Genomic DNA, 21,272 nt, shown 5'->3' with positions numbered 1-21,272 from the left:
TGTGGGAAGTCACCTCATTCACTAAAAGTTTAGAGGAAGAAGGTGCTAACAAGGGCTTTGATATCAGCCCGCTGCTGCCAGCAGGGACTTTGCTGAGACAAGGCCGGACCCCCGTCGTTTTGGGGTGTACAGGAGGTGTTTCAGACCTATAGTAGGGGCAGACATCCAGGTAACACCAGCAAGAGGGAACTACTTTTCTGAACATATATTTAAACTTGGAAAAATTAAGAAAATAAATCTGTAAATGATCACAACCCACAAAAACACGTTAGCAGCTGACCGAGGAGAAAAGAAACATGTGAGTTCCGGGATTGGTCAGTGAAGCTGTCCCTGAGCTGGGGGTGCCGGTTTGCACAGTGCCCAGTGGTCCTGCTGCCTGTCCCAGGGACCATGTGGTGGTTGGGGGTCAGTCCAGCTGCATGGTGTACTGCTCAATGAGATCGTAGAGACTGAAGGAGTCTGAGAGCTGCAGGCTGATGGTGTGGCTGTCGAGGGATGAGGCTCCCTCCTGCAGCACCATCTCATAGCAGTACTCGCAGAACTTGGGCACCAACTGCAGAAGAAAAATGTCAGGGTTATGGGCAGCTGCCTGATGCGGCTGCAGCACCCTGCATAGCCCTGTCTTCCTGGAGCGGAGGGAGGAGGTGTCTGGGGCATCCTTTGTCTCCCCCACCCCAAGGTTCCCATCCCTGGGCTGCCTTCCACAGCATCCCGCCCAGACCCCGAGTGTCTTCTGACTCAGGTCCACCGCTGCCCCATGTTTCCCCTGGTCCACAAGGGTTCTCTCCCTGGTCACCCAGCCCTCCCTGTCACTCAGTTCCCCTATCTCTCTCAGCCCCACAAGGAGTACCGAGATATCCATCTGCCTCAAATGCCAAGGGCTCCCAGATCCCCATCTCCACTGCCCACAGAGGGTCTCCCTCCTTGGGCACCCAGGCACTCACCTCCCCAGGCCCCTGAGGGTCCCCCTCCCCAGACCCTGAGGAACCTCCATCCCCCATCCATCATGTAAGAGTCCCCATCCATAAGCACCCAGAAACCCATCTGCCCCAGCCCCCAAGGATCCCTCCTCAGGCACCCAGATCCTCCTTCTCCCACAGACCTCGAGGGTCCCCCTCCTCAGACACCCAGAGTCCCAGCTCCCCTGGCCCTCATGAGTCTCTCCCCTTCCCTGGGCAGCAGTGGTTGTTGGCTCCTTCACCTTGACCAGGATGAGCTTGGCCTCCTTAGGCTTGGCCTTGGAGAAGGCCTGACCAAAGCAGAGGTAGATGGTGAAGTCAGGGGACCGCCGCCTTTGGCCGTTGCGGAAGTCCCTTAGCTCTGCAAGAGAAGACAGGGATCAGTTTTGGGCTGAGCCTGGGGAACAGAAGGACTGGGAAGATTTGGATGCTTGTAACATCCTGTTTCCCGTGAGCCCCAAAACCAGGATGAAGATGAAACAACACATGGGGAACAATGTGACACCCTACCCACCTGTGCTAAACTCACTGAAGTCAAAAATAGGGGTTTCCTGATCCCGGCAGAGAAGGTTGAATGGGGGGTCCTCGACACCTTCGAGCTGTTGGGACAGGGCCCAGAACACCTTGCACTTCTCCCGGCGGGTGGCAAAGACCTTGTAGGCACGTTGCTCCAGCTGCAGCCCCACCTTGCCCAGCAGCTCCTCGGTGATACGCCACTGCTTTCTATCGGCCATGTTGGCGGGGCTGGGGAAGTGCACCACGTGCCAGGGACCCTGAGCCACCGCTGGTGAGCCACCGAGGGGCTGGTACGTCAGCAGGCAGTGGCTGCCCTGCACGATCTCCCGATGGAACTCCTTTCCCCGGTAGTAGATGGTGACATCCAGGTTAGAGACGAAGGCACCTGCACCAGGCAGTGATCAGCGGCCGCATCCTCCAAACAGAAATGTTCTCCCTCTCCAAAGTGAACCCCCCCCAGCATTATTTACTATTAATAAGTATAATAATTTATAACTACTAATAATTAATAACCCTCACCTGTGTCACCCACCAGCTGCTGTGGCTGTGGCACAGGGCTGGCAGCGGGGACCAAAAACATCGCCTCCCCTGGTGACTGCATGGGGACCACGCCCTCTGTCAGGTGACATGGCAGTGGCACGGCTCCTGCAGCGGGACATGAGCAGCATCGGCATGGGGATTCGGGATGCAGCGGGATGGGGGTTGCTTTGACATGGGCTGCAAGTGGCAGCACCCTGGCCTCTTCCCACCCCATTATGGCATTCCCATGCCCAGGGCTGGATCCTGCCCCACAGCACCTACCTAGCTCCTCTGGTGGCATGAAGTTCAGGGGCCTGTAGGTGCCCAAAGCGGGCTGCTCCACTGTGGGCACCCCCTGCTGAAATGCTGGGAGAGGGAAGCAGTTGTTCTGGCTGGGGTCGGCATAAAGCTGGAGCAGGCTGTCCTGGGGAGGCTGGAGCAGGATGTCCGGGTTGAGGGTGTCCCCTGCAGGGAAATCACCAATGGGGAGGTGCTGGCATCACCCACCCATGGAGCCACCCGCTCTGCATCCTGTGAGCAGGGCTGGTCTCACCTGTGGGCACCCAGGACGGGGTCATGCAGACAGTGTCACGGGGGGAGATGTCACACAGCTGCAGCAGCTTCTCCAGTGACATGGGCTGTGTGGGGTCGGTGCTGCCTAGGAGGGAGCACAGCAGGTGGGATGTCTCACAACCGCAAAATCAGCCCCAACTGAGCCTAGCGGGGTGCCCCCTCCAAAAAAAAATGATTGTGGGACTAACATTTACCTGGGAGAGCAATTTCTGGGGCCATGTCTTGGGGGTGAAGCTCCACCTGTGAAGGGAAGCAGGATGGGATCTTTCTGCTGTGGTTGAGGAGCTCACAGCCTCCCCGTGACCTGCATTTTGGCCAGAAGCTGGGCTGCAGCTTGAGAGCAGCCCAAGGCCATAGAGGTGCAATGCCTGAGCAGTGGCAGTGGGGACCCCACTAGCCTGCTGTGCCCACCCAGCTACCTGCAGCTGCTGTTGTGCTGGCTGCTGGTCCACCGCAGGATCAGGGCTGCTGAAATCCCCCTCCGTGCTGCGCTGATGGGTGGCTGAAAAGAGATCATCAGGAATGGGGCATCCTGAGATCGCCCACCCCACCCAACATAGCCCCCTCTGGGGGCAGACTCACCTTGGTTAATGGTGAAGACCATGTGTGGGTCTTCACCACACTTGGAATTGTCCTTCAGCCGTTTGAACATGCCGGTGCTGCTCAGGGCACAGCGGAAGTTGGTCTTCCACTTGACCGGGTCCTCAGATGACTCCTCATACCGCCCACCCACCTTTGCCCAGGCCTGTGGGTGCAAGGAGGTGAGCATGGGGCCTCTGTCTCCATGAGCATGGAGGTTTCAGGGATGACTGGTCTTCCCCTGCCTTCCCAGTTCCCACATCCCACCCACCTTGAAGACCTCAACTCGCTGCTGGTCACCACCCTATCCCACCCACCTTGAAGGCGTGGTCACTCCAACCCTCCCACCCTGAAGACCTGGAAAGAGCACTGCATATCAGCCCCATCCCGCTCACCTTGAAGACCGTGAGGTTCCTGCTGGTGACCTCAATCCCACCTACCTTGAAGACCTCCAGGTCGCTGCTGGTGATGTCCTTCCTGGCGTTGTGCTTCCAGGGGACGCGGAAGGTGGTGCGCTCGCGGTCGAGCCAGCGCAGCCCGCGGTAGTTCCCGCTGTTGATGGCGTTCAGGAGCCACGGGACGAAACGCAGCCTCTGGGCCTCCCTGCGGGCAGGGGGCCGTCACCGGGGCAATCAGAGCCACCCGGGGACGGCGGCCCGGGGGTGCTGGGGCGCCGCTTACCCCTCGTTCTCCAGCGCTGCCATAGTGCGGGCTCCGCCGAGCTGCTGCGACGGGACGGGCGGCGACCTCGGTGCGGGGGGCGGCCGCTTCCCGCCCGGTCCTTTATCCGCCTACTCCCGTTTTCCTGGAAATCACGTGTCCCTTCCGAAAGTGAAAGTGCCGCCGCTCCCGAGGGGAGGGTATGTGGGGGTGTGTGCGTGTGTGTCCCGCCGCTCCCGCGGGTGCCCGGGGGATGCTCCAGCCCGGTCCTGCCCCCGGAGATGCTGCTGCGCAGCCCCGCGCAACCCCCTCCCCAAACTAACCATATTTAAAATAAATAAACCGGACTTAAAACGTGAGCTTGGGGCAAACAGAGCCCTGGGGCTCAGCCGCACCCGCTCCCGCCGGGTTTTCCCGGGGCGCGCCTGGGCACAGGGCTGGGAATCCCCGGGCGATTTTCTGTTATTTTAACCCTTCTTCTCCCGGGCTGCCTCGGCTGCAGCTAAGGCTGTCAAGAAATAAAACGCAATTAAAGGCCAAGGCCCGGAGTGCAACGCTCGACATTGAAGCAGAGGCGAAACAGCTCATCCATACCCATGACAGGAGGCAGGTCAGGGGCAGCCCCAGCGCCCTCCCGGCTCTCCCCTGAGCCCCCTGGAGCTCTGCGGGAAGCAGCAAAAACCACTCAAATCCCCTGAGATGTTTTTCGAGTTCATTACCCAAGGATCAGAGTGGGGGTCAGTGGGGCTGAAACACGGAGTTGCTGCTGCCTCTTTTCCCACTGTGCTGCTTTTGAGGAAATTTCCTCTTCTTTCCAGGAACTTCTCCCTGCTGCTTACTAGGCACTCCTACATGTTTTTCCAGAACATTGCCTTTTGTTTTCCAGGAAATCTTCAGCTTCCTTCCTAAACAAAACCCCACTGTTTCCCATGAAATTTCCCAGTCACTTTGAAGGCTATTTCTTCCTTGTTTCCTGGGAAATGTCCTTGTTGCTCTCTAGAGTCCTCCATTGCTTTCCAGGATTTTCCCCTCTGCTTAGAGGATCTCCAGTGCTTTCCTAGGAAATTCCCCCATGAGACTTACTCCCTGGGAAGCAAGAAATTATTTCTGAAATAATATCATTCTTCCTCTCCCCGGAATTTCCCTTTTGCTTTCCACCAATTTCTCCTTCACTTTCTCAGAAATTTACCCTCTAGGAATTATTAGTTACTTTTCAGAAATTTTCTAGGTATTTGAGGAAATTTCCTCCTTGCTTTCTAGAATTTCTCTCCCTGTCTCTCTACGCTATCCTCCCTATAGAAAGTCCCCCCATTGCTTTCTACAAATTCCTACTTCCCCCTACTGCTCTCAAGAAAATTCCTACATTGTCTTGCAGAAAATTTCCCATTTGTTTTCCAGAATATTTAACTTTCTAGGATGGTTTCCCTTTGCTTTCCAGGAATTCTCCTATCAGTTGCCAGAATTTTACATTTGCTTCGTAGGAATGTCTCCCCAGGGTTTTAGGAAATTTCCTTGTTGCGTTCCAGGGAATTCCACCAGCCAAAACTGACTCACACACCTGAACCCAAGACAGGGTTCAAGTACAGCAGCTCCAGCAAAATGTATTTATAAGGGCAGTGAACACCATGAAACCCAAACAGGAGCCATGGCAGCCAGGGTGGGAGCAAGGGACAGGGCTGACATGGACAAGGTATGACTGGGAAGGGCCTGGGGTGGGTGGAGAGATGCCAGAGGGACCGGCAAGGGCGCACAAGGAGTTGACCCCTCGCTGGCTGACAGCTGCTGCCCCAGGGACAAGTGGCACCTGCAGGGAAGGGAGCAGAGGTGTGTTTATTTACTTTTATTCCTCATTATTGCAATCAATACCAACAGGTTTCAGTTAATAAATGATTAATTAGGTTGATGAGAATTCTCCCATTTTAAACTCTATTTTTTTTTTTGCCTGCCTGGGGAGCTCCTGTGCAGCCACGGTCACTATCCCCTGCTGCCTCCCCAGTTCCTGCTGACTCAGGGACATGTCCAAGAAGCTAAAAATCAGCCCCATTAGGGTCACTAGCTCCAACATAGGGGAAGAAGAGCTGGTGATTTGAGAAGGAAGAGTCAGTTTTACAAAGAGGTTTTCAAAAGCATCCCAAAGGAAAAGGAGAGCTTTCCCTAAACCTCACCCCTTCACTGCACCAAATTTTCCTCCAAACTTAACCCCACAATCCAAACCTGCACCCCATACACACCCCTGCAGCCACAAGTCACCCTGCTTCAGAGGACAATCCTTGCAGGCAGGAGGGCAGGCTGAAACCCCACTAATTTTATTGGCAAAGTCTCTTTTGAGGACCCTCCTTGTAAATCACAAAGCAGCAAGGAATGGGGCACCTTAAAAAAAAAATAAAATAAATCTTTCTCTTTTAATTCCACCCAAGGAAAATCCAGAGCAAGAGCAGCATCACAGCACCACACACAGAACAGACAACTATCATCATCTTTGCACAGATTCCTTCCCAGATACATGGAGAAGTCATTAAGAAAAATAAAGAAAATTATTCATATATGCATAGTGACAAATAACAAATTAGCCACAGAACAACTTTCTTGAAGAGAAAAAGGATTCATCACAGAAGAAGGCCCTCAACATACAGGTTTTACAAAAACCTAACCCAAGAACATTGAAACAGAGGTGGTTTCCTTTTAAACATTAAAAACAGGGATTTTTTTTTAATTAATTTAAAACACATTTGAAACACAAACACCAAGCAAGCGCCTGGAGAACAAAGCAAAAAGAAGGAATGAAAAGTGAATTCAACCAGTTTAATTTCAACACCAAAGTTGGGTGGATTGCACCAAATGGAATAAATAACGGAGAAGATCACACTGGGTTGGAAGGTCTCACACTTAAGGTCATTTAAACTAGAATTAATTACATAGCCCAAAAGAGTACTGAACGAGGAAGTCCTCTGACAAGTGATATTAGCTGGGGCAGTGTCCCTTTGACAGAGCGAGTTGTAGGTGTGGATTTGGCCTCTGGCACCCAACAGTGATCACCACCCGAGTTTTTTGTGATGCAGAGGACTCACCCTGCAGGTAATGCACCTGCAAACAGCTCCTGGATCAGGGTGCGGGAACCTTCCCGCCTCCTCTACACTGGCTGACTCCAAACACACCCAAGTTAAACATCAAAACACAACCAGGCTTTGTGTTTTCACCTTGCAAGGTGAGCACGCAGGAGCAGCATTTCTAGTGCGGCTCCCTGAGTTTGGGCACCACAGAAATGGAGTAGGTGCCTCCCTTCCCACACCTGGGGTCAGGCTGGAAAAAAATTAGATCAGCTACTCTACACCTGCAGCCACCACTTTATCACCCTGGGGGTGGGCAGGTTGAAGGAATGTAAGTGGTTTCTTGTTTGGTATTCCCTCCCCACAACCCCACATTAAAAAAAAAAAACAAACAAACCAAGAACAAACAAATAAAAGCCCCCTCCAAAAAACCAAAACCAAACACACCCCGCCCCCCCCAAAACCCACCCAGAAAACACCCCCAAATGAAAATAACTTGATCCCAAGTTCCTCTCCCTTCCCTGCCTGTAGCCAAGCAGGGAAGCACCTTTAGACATTCATGTGATCCCACAGACATGTTCCCTACAGAGCAGACATCTTATCTCTGCACCTCACCAGAATGTGCCTGTGACACCTAGTTAGGAGGGATATCCCTTTTGCTTTAAAACAAAAATAATTACAAAATCAATATTAACAATCAGCATTCATTTAAGTCCAACTCGTTTTTAAAAAGGGAGAAGGGAGGAGTGAAGGTTTCCAGGCCAAGGAACTTGCCAGATCCAGCACCCCCCACACTGTGCCTCCAGCAGCAATAAGATAAGCCCCCTTTGTGCAGTGCACGCTCTGGACCCAAGGTCAGCAGAGCCAAGGAGGTGCTGAGGGGACACAGCTGCCCCTCCAGCTCCTCCTCAGATAGCTGGCAGCTCCAGGAAGAAAGAGGGAATCTGTGGTGGATGAGGGTTCAAGTTATTTCTTTCCCCTCTCTCTTTCTCCCCAAGGCTGAGAGGAGACTTCTGGGTCTGAAAGCCCAGTCTGTGCTTACCAGTGTCCTTAAGAATGACAATTAAAAAAAAAGAAAGGGAAATTAAAAAAAAAAGAGATATGAATAATTAACTATTGTCCGTGGAAGGAGCAGGAGGGAGCAGGTTCCAGACCAAGACAGAGAAGGGACTCTCTCCCTCCCCATGTTTGCTCATCTGGGGACCACATCCCTTCGGCATCCCTGCGCGAACCCTTTGTGCTGTTGCTCTGACATCAATGGACATGGATGGTGAACACGGGGATGAATTCAGCGCTGCAGAGGGCGGGAGGGCACACCAGCATGCCAGGGCTAGGCCCGGGGCTTGGGGAGCATGTCCAACAGGAACTCTGCGATGCCAATGAAGTAGACAACTTGTGCAATGCCGAAGAGAGGAGCAATGACCAGGGCTCGGCAGTATGCCCCTTTGAAGAAGGCTGTGGGCCCTTCCTTCTGCCAGATCTTCCTGGGGAGAAACAGCAGAGACAGGTAAGTGTCCACCTCACTCCTCCACCATGCCAGGAGAGCTTCTGGCCATGCCCTGGCTTTCTGTCTCCCTCCAGAGGCTAAATCCAGGCACTGCCCCCACAGCAGATCATCACCCACATGCTCTGCAAATGGCCATGCAGAAACATGCCCCATCCCTACATCTGACCCAGAAGCAGGAGCATCTGCCTGTGTCTGGAAGTACAGCTAAGACGACCCACTCCAAGCTTACATCAAGAGGTCCCCCCGTACCAAAGTGGGGCCAGCTCCACCCTCAGCATGGGACACAGCCAGATGGCAAGAGATTCTGGCCATGACAGAAATACAGAAGCAGAAAAAGTCCTTTCATGTCTTGAAGCAGCCAGACCACAGTTTAGCACAGGATGCAGCTGGGGACAGCCCACTCTGGCAGCGCTCCTGCAGACACTGTGCAGAGCAGTCCCAGGAGGAATACAAGACTTAATACTGTAGGATTCTCACACAGCGGGGCCTCAGGAGAGACAACCACAGCATTGCCTTCCCTTGCAGAAATAAAATCTCACTGTTATGACTACTGGGGTTTGGACATAAGTATTTAAATATAAATGCTATATTTATCTTGCTCAATATGGGGAGAAGTTCTCTTTTACATAACTATATATATATATATGGATATAGATAGATTAATAAAAGCACAGCTTCAGAGGGAACCTGGAACAGAAGCTGCTGGTTGGGTCTAAAAGCTGCACTGCCTGCCTGGCAGCAGGCAGCAGCAGATGCCATACACCTGATATGGTGCCCTCCTTCACGAGGAGTCTTACTTGGTGCAGTCCAGGATTCCCGAGTAGGTGTCCTCATTCACTCCCCTCTGCAAGGACTGCAGCCGCGTTTTGATCACTGGGGAGAAGAAGAGAAGAGACACTGGTGAGCACTGGGAGCGTAGCAGGCAAGGGCCAGCCCAAGAGTAATGTCTTTGAAACACTGCCAAAATGAGATTACCAAGAACACAGACCACTTTCGTATATTTATCAGCAAGAACGGGGAGAACCCATCCCTTCATAAACAGATAAAAAACCCACACAGCCACCCAAAACCCAACCTCTCCCCTCACTGTGATCCAGGTTTCAAAGGCTGACTTAAGCTTTAAACACTTCCAAATTCAGATATCTTTCTGGGAACTCCTTTTCAAATGCTCAGCTCCTTCTGGAAGAAGTATCTAAAATATACAATTCTGTTTTTACATTCTTTCACACCTTGGAGCGTGTGCAATGTTGTAGAGAGAGGAGTTACTTCCTGGTGTTCTTCACAGGAGAGAAGCCAAGGTAGTATTTAAGGCAGATGCTGTGAGGCAGGAGAAAAGGCCATAGATTTAAGGCTTTCTCTGTTTCTCCATGACCATATGTATGTAAGTGGTCTGCATATTATCACTCCACATGGAAATGTGGCTTTTCAGGGGCTTGTCTGCAGCCATTCCTGTGAAGAATGACTGAAATGAATGACACCCTCTTTCTGGTGTACCTATTGAGTACTGCAAACCTCTGTGCAAGCTGTGGCCAAAACTATAGCTCAGCTGAAGTCACACCATTTGAGCTGGTGGCAGCTCAGACAGCAGAGGTCCCCTCCTGTGCCTCCCTGTGCCCTCATACTGTGAAGAGGCTGGCAGTCACCCTCCTCCTCACCTAGTCCACTCTGGGCCTCTTACTCCTGTCACTTGGCACCAGGCCACCACCACAAGCTGCTCAGGACTCACCATCACAAGGATTGACAGCCACTGCAGCCGTACTGCCAGCCACACATCCAGAGAGGAAGGACACGTAGAATGGAGCCTTGACATTGGGGTCTTTCTGGCCCAGCTTGTTCAGGTTTGCAAACAGCGGGAAGTAAACAATGGAGAATGGGACATCCCTGCAGTGGGGTGGGAGAAAAGGGAAGAAAGAAGTACAAGGATGAGCCAACTCAGAGAAGGACACCAAGAAAGTGAGCAATGGAGGGGCTGCAAGCATCACACATTGGCAGCACAGCCCTGAGTGCAATGCAGACATCCCAACTCTGTGACTGCAACGCAGACAGGAGGGGAAACTCAGAGGGCTAAGACTGACTGCACAAAGGACAACAGGCCCATGGGAGACATGCAGCCCTGCAGAATCAATGGGCTCCCCCTTTTTTTCAGCACTCAAACTGAAGACCCCAGCACATGTGGAGGACCATAGTTTTGTCCACCCTACCTTAGCAGTGTGGCTCCCAGGCCCTTGTAGAGTCCCGCGATGCCCTTGCTCCGCAGCAGCTCCCTCGTTATCTGTGTCGCTGTGGTGCGCGTCTCCACCACCGGCTCGGCCGCCCCCGCCGCAGGGGAAGAGGAGAGTTGGGCCTGTGCTGCCATCAGCTTCTTCTGTGCCGCTGGGGAGAAGAGCACAACCACAGGTCTGCAAGTTGCTCAGCAGCATCTCTTGCTGCCTGGTGCCATAGGACAAGGAGGAAGAGGCAGATCTCCAGGTGCGACAAAATATGCATGAAGGCCATAGAAGGCCAGCCAGGTGCCCTGCAAGCTTTTGCTCCCAGTCTGCCCATCTCCCTCAGCCTGTCCCAGTATGGCATCTGGTGCTGCCACACCACAGGAATGCTCACTGCACTTTCCCATCAAATGGTTTGCCTGAGCAGGAGCAGCCTGTCACACACAATCCCTGCAGTGCAGAGAACAGGAGCTGCTATGAGTAGGCAGGTGCCAGTCCCTGCTTCCAGCTGTGTCCCTGAGCTGCCTGTACGACAAAGCAAAGATGTTCATAAATGAGAGTAGTTCAACAGTTCTGTTCTTTGTCTCCTTCCCTTGAAAGCAATCATTAACCCGGGGAGTTTCTCAGCCAGATTTATAAATACAACCTGGTTTCTCCCACTTTCCCAACTGATGCAATTCTGCCCTTTGGCCAGAAGATGGAGAACACATCAACCTGTAGGCAATCCTCTGGCTGCCACCGGGACACCACAGCTCTCCTGCCACACAGAGAACAGGCTGTTCACAGCAGCAAAAACCTCTCCTGAACCCTCAAACCATGGCTTAATTCCTTCAAACATTTTAAAATAATACACACAAAGAGGATAAGGTCTGCATTAAAAACAGTGAAGAGAGGAAAGAAAAAGTAAATCCGCGATTATTCAGGAACGCCACATCCAATGAGAGATTAAAGGGCAAATTGGCCCATTTTCCAGGAAGAGCCACAAACACGGATTCTAACAGTGTCATGCAGGGCTCCTGGGGAGTGAGGCCATCGCCCAGGCTGACCTCTGGAAGAGACTAAGGCAAAAGCAATCAACTCTTTCCCCTAGAGTCTCTGTGCTGGACTGGTCTGCATTCTCACCAGAAACACTCCACATTGTTTCAGCCAAGAGGCTCACACTCCCTCCTGCCTCTGTCTGCCAGCTCCTGCCCACAGTCTCGAGAGCCTGACCCCAAACCTCGTTCAAATCCAGTGCACTGGGAGAATTTTATTTACTGTTTCAACCGAGACAACTGCTGTTTTCGTCAGGAAGAAAAGAAGACAGAGTACAAGGGGAGACAAGTCATTTGGAAAGAGCACATCCCCTTGGGAAGCTGTTAGGGAGGTGCTACAGGGGGGTAGAAGGGAGAAAGAACAGACATCAGAAAACATGGAGATGGAGGAAGCACCACAAGGGAAAGGCACTGGAAGATGCTAATCCCTTCTTGTTTGCACAGTATCTAACGAGTTTCAATCACTCACAAAATGACCACCCAGTCACTCTCCTGTCTCTCTCCATCCACCAGCAGCATTTGCTGTTTCAATTGCCAAGCCTATTGCTTTGAGCAAAAAAACCATCACCTTTTGTAACTGCAAGGGCCTCTGCAAAGCCAGCTGAGAGAAGTGTGTGGGGAAAGGAAGCTGGGAAGAAGAGGAGAAACTTCTGCTACAGTCTATCTCTGACTTGGGAGAGCAGGGGGAAGGAAAAAGGTTTTCTCCACTCATTCTTTCACCTCCACCTTGACAACCCAGTCCCAGCCCTTTCTCCCCTCCCTGCTCAGTGCACAGGGAAGAAAAGTCCACATACCAATACGTCCTGCATCCTGCAGCTGGATTTTGAGCATCTCCATGGGAGTGGTGACAATCACCTGGCAGGTACCTGCGCCGCAGCCCGCCAGCATCTCCTTCATCAGTGTCAGTTTTTTCCTGCTCAAAAAAAAGAGTGGTCAGAGGAGGTGGCCTGGATTAACACTGGGGCAGCTGGTACAAGGCGTAGGGCACATCTCTGACCCTGGAGGTTACAGGAAAGGCAGCCCAGGAGACAGACAATTCAGCACAGCGCAGGCTTGACATCTCTGCTGGCATCACCAGACCTGGAGAATAGACTCCTTTGGTCCCAGAAACAGAACATTCAGAGAAAGCCACAAGCCCAGTCAGAACAGCCCCAGATGGGAGCACACAACCCTCTCCATCCACAGACAGAGTGCTTCAGCTCCCTTACAGCACGATGTTGCCCCTGGGCGGGGCACAGCTTTCAGAAAGGGTATCAACTTCAGGGGGCACCAGAGGACCTGAGCATTAAGGCTGATAAGCAGCTTTCCTTCTGCCAGCCTAGTCCTTTAAACACTGTCAACAAACAGAGACCACAGAGCAAGGAGCAAGGGGGGAAAACATTACACTTACTGCTTTCGAGTTCCCCAAGAAAAGCAAAATAAATAAACAGCAAACATGAATCAGGGAGGCAGCTCCTCTGTGGTTATGAGCTGCTTCATCTCACTAGCCTTTCCAAAACTGTAAAAGTAGCCTTTGCACTAAACTTCCTGAGAGACAAGGGGGTGGGATGGACCCCCATCACTGCAACTTTGTATGTCCTCTGCACTAGAGAGCAGGGATTATCAGTGGCATGTTCTTGCCTAATAAAATGCAGCATTTCATTGTTCCCTGCGTTCCAAAGCCATGAAATAGCCCAGCTAAGACTAAAAAGAGGAACTCAGGATGCAAAAACTCATGAAGTCTCAATTTTCAGAAACTGATGTGTTTTTGCCCTGTAAAAAACCTCACGCCTTGGCACCAGAAAACACTGACTTGATTAAAAAGTACATCTGACATTCTCTTCTCTAAAAAGGGGGAAAAAAGAGGCATATGTAAATCACACAGCCAAAGGGAAACAGCCTCATCTTTTTTCTGTTTTAAATGCAAGTACTGTTTTTGCCTCCCACTGCCCTGCTCCTGCACCAATACCTCATCTTAACCTGCTCAGGGAGAGTCCCCACACAATGGCAAAAGCAGTCCCGCAATGACATGCCCTATTCCCTTGCAAAACCAAGGCACACTCCCGTGCCAGGGGTTTCACATGCACACACACAGAGCACAACATGGTGCAGTGGGCCAGCAAAGCAGCTTCAGTGCCAACCCTTCAGGAAAGGGAGGGCAGATGTGCTGTAATCCTGCTGGGCCACCACGTCAGCTGGGCCAATTTCTCCACCTCTCATCTTCTCCAGGGAGGATATCAGAGCAGGGGATTAGAGGCACACAGCCACAACAGAGATTACCAGCAACTAAATATAGAGCTCTCCTATGAGGCTGAACGGAGAAATATTTCGCAGTCTCTCCTTTCCAAATTCCCCCATAGATGAGAAGCTGCAATGAACAATCCCTCCCACCGAGTTACCCACATAGGTGCTGAAGTGTGCACAGCAAGTTTTCCTGGAGGCACAGAGGTACCAGGGTGTGCCAATCCAGGGGTCCCCACTGCTACTGCCACCTGGAGGTGGCCAACTTGTGCCTTTTGGTCAGCCTGAAGCACAGAAGCAGTCTCTGCATGGCTCAATGCAGTCGGCAGCAAGGCTGCACAGTCCCTAGCATGGCCATGGGAGGAAGCAAACCATTCAAAGGGGCTGGCTGTCAGTCTCCCTCTACAGCACAGCAGAGGATCTCCCACTTTAGCAAGAGCCCTGGAGCATCCTTGGAGTACATTTCTTCTGGCTTTCATCCAGGGTGACTGCTTTGATACCCAGTTCAAAAGATTGGGAAGACTTGGCCTGCTTGTTCATCTGTGGACCATTATCCCAGCCAAGAAAAGTCAGCCTGACTTGATTGAACTCCATGGAGCTATGCCAGTGTGACCCAGAGAAGGATTACACATGTGGGTTTATTTTAGAGATGTCAAACAGGTATATCAAAGCACCTAGAACAATGCCTTTCAGCTTTTGGTTGGTATATTCTGGGAACTGGGGAGAGTCCAAGAAAAATATAGCCTAAGATAAGCAAATCTTTTGACGGGAGGTTTAAAATTTGCCATACAGGGGGTCAAATTCCCTTTGCAAAACCTCACCAGTCTGCACATAAAAGGAGTTTGAAAATGGTTCATGTCTAGACAACAAAGGGGTTTAAATATTTAAGGCACCACAGGCCTTATCCTCAGTGGTTTAAAAACTGGCACATCTCGACTAACTTCAAAAGTTGCAACATCAGCAAAGATCTGGTCCTACAAATGCAGAAATCATCTTTTATCACAGCAAGAGGGTGTTAAATATAAAATACACATAATAGCCCCAAATTCTGCACTGGCAGAAATCAGTCATTCCACTTTTTTAACTGACATACAAGTAATTTGTGACAAATCAACAATGACAAATGGGAAGGGGAGGAGATTCATGCTTGATCCAAATTAAGAGTTTCAAACTAGAGCTGAAAAATAAAGTCAAAACCAGGAACTAGAGGTTTATGGAGGACTTTCCCAGAGCAACACATCAGTCCAAAGTTAGGATCTCTGACAGCACTGGTATATTGATGTCACATGGGAGCAGAGTAGTATTTTTTTCAAGTTTCTGAAAAATCTTGACTATATGCGAGTTTACTCTGCTTGGGCAGGGGCTAAAAAGAGTCATTCTGGAATCAGGACGATAAGATTTCCGGATACAAAATCTCTGACCTAAGAAAACATCCATACAAAGCCATCCATTTTCATTTCCTACCCAAGAGGTTAGTGTCCCCTGGTTGGAAATCACTTTCCTCACTCATGAAATAACTTCTACAGTCAACAGACTGTAGAATGTTCCCAAAGAGTTTCAAACCAAACAGAGTCAGTTTCTTTCAAACAATTCAAATAGTGGGTATTTCATATGGATTAGGGGACCAACACACAGGAGTCATCCTTCAAAGGGAGGGCACCCTGTCTGCCACAGCCCCTTGGGGACACGCTCACAAAATACCAGTCATTCCCTTTAACCCATCCCCGATCTTCCAAGGGGGAGCAACAAGCCGCTGCAACCACACTTCAGAAAGCTGGAGCTATGATGCTGGGAAATGTAAAAGCAAGGAAGTTTCCATTACAAGCTCCCTCTCACTTCTAATGCCAGCTCAAAAATACCTCAGACAAGCAAAATGAAGCACTGATGTGGGGCAGATACACCTCAAAGTAGCATTGCCAGATAAAATGTTGCTCTGGTAGTCATTACTCCAGATATGTGCAGGAGCTCTGGGTTGTGTGTTTGAACTAAGTCAAGAGAAGGCTGACTCTCTGCCTGCATCAGGTTTGCCCTGGCAGGAAATCCCAAGTGTTTTTTTCCAATATGAATGTCTGTGGAAGTGAACAATGGAACAGGGTAACACGACTGGGCATGTTGAACACAGCCCTCATTTTGTCCCAAGACGTGCTTGGAATGGTGACGAGGGCAGTGCTCCTCTCCTGGGTGCATTCTGTGATGAAACAGCCTATGTCTAGTTCCCTCCAGATTAACAGTTAAAAGTGCATTTACTTTTTGGCTGACCTTTGATGTCAACAGCTTCAACCCACTGTAATTCCCCAAGTCTCTGTATGCTAAATAAAAGAGCCCTCTCCAAACAGCTATCCCTGAATAGGCACAGGAAGATTATCAGTTCTTAACTGTCTCCTTCTCCCTCACCTACAAGTCTCAGTGAGTTGGATGAGGGTTACCTACATTAAAGAAGTGTCTGAGCATCCAATGGATAACTGCAGGAGAGGCTGCCTTGGCCCACAAGGGGAGAGAAAGACCAAAGCACAGTGTGTGCGGGGTGATTCAGCAGCTCAGCAGCAGGACTAGCAGCAGCATCCCACTTTACAGCCTGTCTGTGAGCATTCTACAGCTCATGAATCAACCAGGTCATGCAATGGATTCTTAAACAGGCACCACAGAAGAGATGGTCTGAGTATTTTAGAAGACCCTGAAAGAAGAGCAGATGAAGGAAAGAGTCCTGGGAAGACATATCAGCTGGGAAGGCAATGGAGAACAAGCTTTGGTCTCCACACCCGCATAGGACTGAAGGAAAAGTGCCTTGCTCGTCTCAGAATTACAGTTGGCTATTTCTCGTCCCTAAGGAAAGACACAAGGCAGGGGGAAGCAAAAAGGAAGAAAACTTGCTGGCATCAGCAAAGGCAGAATTAACTCAGTCGTGCTGGTCTTCCGAGGGATCCGAGCTGCTAAGACAGCAGATTGCCAGCCTTTGCTTCAGAACTGCAAACAAAATAAAGGTCAAGACTAAAGAGGACAGGAGAAGTAAGGGAATCTTGGAGAAGAGCAACAGGAAACTCATCCAGGGACACTAAAGAGTTTTTATGAGCAACAAATTGCTTATGTAAGAAGGCATGAAACACTTCTTACTGTAACCAAGTCAGAATATTTCACCAAGAACCTGAAAAATGAACAAAACTTGGCAAACACATGCCAAACAAAACAGCTGTCTGGCACTCAACACTTTGGAGATAAACATGAAACCTTGTAGGATGCTTTAAAGAGACTGATTTTTATTAAGTGTTTAACACCCAGATTCAAAGAGGACATAAAACGTAGGCACTACTTACATCAGGCAAAGAGGCCTCGCACACTGGCCACCCAAAAATCAGTGATGTACTTCAAAAGCTGGTGTACTACCGATCTAAATTGCTTCCTCAGCTTCATACCCAAGAGTTTCACACTCGAGTGCTTCACTTAGCCCTCTTCTCATGTCTTGTGCTCAAGACAGTGAAGCCACTACTATTTTAACAGTAGCTGTGAGATTATGAGTCTCTCAACACATCCAGCTTCAGAGAGCCACAGGAAAAAAAAATCCCGCCTGTTTCCAGCAGCCTGAAGACTAGAAGTTTCCCCTCTCTCACACATCCTGCCTTCCCCAGCCACAGGGGGACTCTTCCCTACAGAGTGCCACAAGGACCTGCCTGAAGACTCTCCTGTGGGTCACCTTTTCTTCTTCTTCCCCTGGGAACTGTTGAGAATCTTAGGTCAAAATTATCATAGAAAAATGTTTGACCCTTATTGCCTCTCTCAGTCATGGTTATGGGGTGTCCTTCAGGTTTTTCAGTATCTTTGTTTCCCTCCTTTCCTCCCTGGCATAGCAAGTGTGTTCTAGGCACCCACACAACTCACTCTGGCCTCCCTTACTCCTAATGACCAGGATAGCTTGGGAGGACCAATTTGGTTTTGTTTCCTCATGAAACAAGAAGCTGTAGCTGTAGGTTCTCATAATGACATCAAAATAGAAACTGGCAAAGAAGGGGAAAACAAGTCCCTCAGCCTGTGAGCACACAACCTTTCTGCACCAAAGGGAGGGGAAAAGCACTGAGCTAGTCCTAGGGTGGAGAGAGCTGCAGGAACAGACATCTCCAGACACAAGGAGATAGATGCACCAACAAGGGCAGGAGGTCCCACATGAGGATCTGCTGTCCCAATACTCTATGTCCAGCAGCATCCAAGAACACAGCTAGGGAAAAGGGAGTCTAGCACAAACCTGCAATAACAACATCCCCAAAATATTCTTCCAGCAATTTGTAGCCAGGAGCTTCCTACATCACAGGTGTTGTTTTCAGTCTGGCCTTTCAAAAATAGGCTTTATGCCACTTTTTTATCCTAGCAGTTTAAAAGCAATTTCAACACTAAGTTTTTCAAAGGATAAAAATAAATAAATCCATATACACTGGAAGTCATTTTGTAACTTGAGAGTACTTAGAGTCATGCTGGACTTGCCACACTGTGTCTGGTCCACACATGCTTCTTCCACTTGCACATGGAGGTATGTTTTAATAGCACATATTTTAATTGGCAAATAACTGATAGAACATGCACATTTTATTAGAAAAGGATCACCAACTCACACAACATACTTCAAGCAATACAAGTGCTAGATACTTAGCAACAAAAGCATTCAATATCAAATTAGAAATCTAGAACACTTTTGCAGCTTTGAGTCAGAAAGCACCAGAGTATCCTTTGGGACAGAAACATCCAAAGGGAGAAACCTGCAGACTGCAAACAGCTTGCAAGAGCAAGGCAAGCCCTTGGAGTCACATAGCTTTGTGACTCAATAAAACAGCCCCTTGCAATCACTATTTGCTGCATGTGCTACACATGGGAAAAGACCACGTGAACTGCCAAAGGCAAGGTACATGCACTGCCTGCAGCATGGCCAGGCACAACTCCAGCAGGTTACATACTCCATCCCCAGGCCTTGGATTTCCTTAACACAGAGGAAAGGGACCCCATGGTAAGCAGCTGCTCTGCAGTTTCTAAGGGCCCTCCGCATCACTGGTAATGTCATGGCCTTACCCATCACCCTCTACTCCCTGTGCACTAAGAAAGATGACAGAATGCACTGGAACTTCCATGTTCATAGCCTATACCAGCCACAGACAAAAACTACAAGGCATTTTCTTTCCCATCACATCTTGGAGTGACATTTCTAGTTAGAAACACCTTAAACCATCTACCACAGCAGTATCAAGGCTCTGCCTCTCTGTCCAGCTCAAGCTGGCTACCCTCATGAGCAGAACTGACCAGCTTTCACTCATCCAAGCCCCCCATGGTGGCTGAATGAGATGAGTGACCCCAACTCCACAGGCTGCCTAGCTCTTGTCCCCTAACTGTGGCCCAACCTCTGTTTTCTCTAAAGGAAGTAAAAACACTCTGTGTTGAGACAAAAGGCTCGCCACTCCCCAAGTAGTGCCCCAGGTCATGGTAGTACCAGTCCCAGTTGTACATATGATTTAGGAGAACAGGGTGTCTTACTCTTGGAAAAACTCTCTAGCTCCTTTATTCTGAATCAAGTGCAGCCCATCATCCACATCACGTGCGGACCAGTCAAGAACCCAAAAGTGAAACTGGAAGAGGTCTGAGTGAAGACCTCAGCTGCTCATGGAAACAGCTGCATCCCATTTACCCAAAGTCCTGCTCTAAGCTAGATCCATCACTGAGGCAGACACACACACTTGTCCTCTGAGGAAGTCTTTACCTCTCACGGGGCAGGACACTGACTGACAGGCATGTCACATTTTAATGGCTGAAACATCACAGCAGTGATGGCTCTCACAGAATGCCAAATATGTTGCAATGCCAATCTGATTTCTTCCATGGGCCATTCTCTTAGTGGTAGTACAAGACGTGGTAGCTTGGCACTCCTTGTCCTGCCTGTACAACCCACTAAGCCCCCTCTTGGTAGGTGGTGGTAGAGCTGTGCTGCTGTCTACTGCAGTACACCAAGGTGCACCCTGCTGTCTGCTGCACGGATCAGATCCACCGCTTGGCAGGGGTGAGGAGCCATGAGGACATCATCACCTCCCACTGTCTGAGCACAGCACAGAAGAGACACTATTTGAAGAGACAGAAAATCACAAAGAGCTGCGAGCCGATGAGTCACATAGACATATGTTAGCTGATACTTTAAAAGACTCCAGAACAAAAAAAAATAGGCACATGAAAAAAACAGATCTTCAACCTGTGTCAGTCCACGATCTCCACTGAAGCTGTTGAGCCACTGATCTGCAGCAGCCAAGACTGATGTGGTATGTTTTGGGAAGTTGTTAAGCCAAGTAATCATGCCAGAGCTTTGCATTTTCAGTGAGGCTCCACCCCATAACTGCTAATGGGAAAAGTTGGGATCATATCCCAAGCAGGCTGTTTTCCAGCTACTGTCACTTGAGGACTGGAGATAGTGTTCTTCTCTGTCTCTGGAGAAAGGTCTCTGTCTGAAGGGAGATACAAGTGTTCTCCAAATTGCAAGGGAAATATCTTGGTGAAAATGGCATTAAATATTCAGGGCCCAGCCCCTCTCAGCTGCTCAGCTTGCATCTTTTACTCATATTCAATTCACATCAACCACCCTTCACTTGCAAGCTGAACAGATAATTTTATTCCTTCAGCATTTATATGCAGGTCAGCAGCTGGGTAATGCTGCAAGTGCCCTTTGTCAATTCAGATTCACCACCTCTCTAAAACTGTTTTCAAGATAAAAAAGGAGAAAAGGGGGGCTAAGTTTGGGGTCTACAGAACTTGACTTGCCATCTATTTGAGCAAGGAGGACCATCAGAGCATCCAATAGGATGCTGAGGACAAGGGTCCTCCCAGCAGCTGTTTGAGCAATGATCAGTGCCACTGGGTTCCTCTCAAATATTTGCTCTACAAATTCTGGATCTACTAACCTTGGCTTAAGTCTTGGACTATTTTTAGAAGTTTGAATAAAGAGCAGTCATCCAGTGGAGTGCTTTACGCTTCCCATTTTAGACATTACATCCTTAGCCTGAAGGTAATCACCAGCTGAGCTGTTCAAGGTCAACTCATATTTCAGCCATTGCACTACCCCATTCACCTTTGCCCTGATTCTCAACAGACGTGTTCCAAAAGCCGGTGTCTTTTAAGTTGACTGCAAAAGGTCAACTCCCTACTCACCCGTCTTTGGAGAGGTGATGCCGGAAGAAGTCATTGGCTGCCAGTTTGATAGCCTTTTCTGGGGTCACCAGAGTCAGGTTCACTGCAGCCCCTGAGCAAGAAAAAAAGGCCATTGGAGAATGAGAATAAAGGAATTGTTAACTGGGTTTTTCAGGAATGTGTCGTAACTTCTGCTCAAAACCAATGACAGATGAAAGAGAGCTCCCAGTGCACCAAATGGATTAAGAAATAAGAAACAACTCTGAAAATTAATAGGATTTCTGCCTCCCAACACCTTGGCTTTGTGA

The 21,272-nt window shown here is 49.7% G+C and overlaps 2 protein-coding genes across 6 annotated transcripts in view; both read right to left on the bottom strand.

Moving 5' to 3' along the window:
- Positions 1 to 190: 190 nt before the first annotated feature.
- IRF7 (interferon regulatory factor 7) lies at positions 191 to 5,421 on the bottom strand. Of its 4 annotated transcripts, none has more exons than XM_064657649.1 (11): positions 3,828 to 5,421; positions 3,587 to 3,749; positions 3,150 to 3,312; positions 2,987 to 3,069; positions 2,762 to 2,807; positions 2,548 to 2,652; positions 2,277 to 2,459; positions 1,995 to 2,120; positions 1,474 to 1,860; positions 1,103 to 1,320; positions 191 to 553 (listed from the first exon to the last, which is right to left on the bottom strand). In XM_064657649.1, exons 1-11 carry the CDS (start codon positions 3,848 to 3,850, stop codon positions 407 to 409), a joined length of 1,644 nt encoding a protein of 547 aa, XP_064513719.1. In that variant the 5' UTR covers positions 3,851 to 5,421; the 3' UTR covers positions 191 to 406. The 4 variants fall into 4 exon arrangements, with proteins under 4 accessions (XP_064513719.1, XP_064513720.1, XP_064513721.1 ...); XM_064657650.1 differs by having other exon boundaries at positions 1,202 to 1,320; positions 3,828 to 4,067; XM_064657651.1 differs by lacking the exon at positions 1,995 to 2,120 and having other exon boundaries at positions 1,202 to 1,320; positions 3,828 to 4,075.
- Positions 5,422 to 6,189: 768 nt separating this feature from the next.
- SLC25A22 (solute carrier family 25 member 22) overlaps positions 6,190 to 21,272 on the bottom strand; it is a 52,373-nt gene continuing 37,290 nt past the window's right edge. For both annotated transcript variants that reach the window (XM_064657654.1, XM_064657655.1), the window contains exons 5-10: positions 20,986 to 21,076; positions 12,396 to 12,514; positions 10,562 to 10,733; positions 10,087 to 10,241; positions 9,158 to 9,233; positions 6,190 to 8,337 (exon numbers count right to left, since the gene is read on the bottom strand). In XM_064657654.1, the coding sequence (XP_064513724.1) occupies positions 8,184 to 8,337; positions 9,158 to 9,233; positions 10,087 to 10,241; positions 10,562 to 10,733; positions 12,396 to 12,514; positions 20,986 to 21,076 (767 nt within the window). In that variant the 3' untranslated portion in view covers positions 6,190 to 8,183. The remainder of the gene's footprint in view (positions 8,338 to 9,157; positions 9,234 to 10,086; positions 10,242 to 10,561; positions 10,734 to 12,395; positions 12,515 to 20,985; positions 21,077 to 21,272) is intronic.

Source organism: Pseudopipra pipra, chromosome 6 (assembly GCF_036250125.1).
Source record: "Pseudopipra pipra isolate bDixPip1 chromosome 6, bDixPip1.hap1, whole genome shotgun sequence".
Lineage (NCBI taxonomy): Eukaryota > Metazoa > Chordata > Aves > Passeriformes > Pipridae > Pseudopipra > Pseudopipra pipra.
Note: the sequence above shows the minus strand (reverse complement) of the source record. Positions and strands in the feature narration are given on the sequence as shown.

Excerpts from the sequence above, each read along its gene's own strand:
- IRF7 (XM_064657649.1), bottom strand. The coding sequence starts at position 3,850 with ATGGCAGCGCTGGAGAACGAGGG. Across the intron at positions 2,460-2,547 it reads CCCGTCCTGGGTGCCCACAG|GGGACACCCTCAACCCGGAC; the intron begins GTGAGACCAGCC and ends ATTTCCCTGCAG. Across the intron at positions 1,321-1,473 it reads CTTCAGTGAGTTTAGCACAG|AGCTAAGGGACTTCCGCAAC; the intron begins GTGGGTAGGGTG and ends CTTCTCTTGCAG.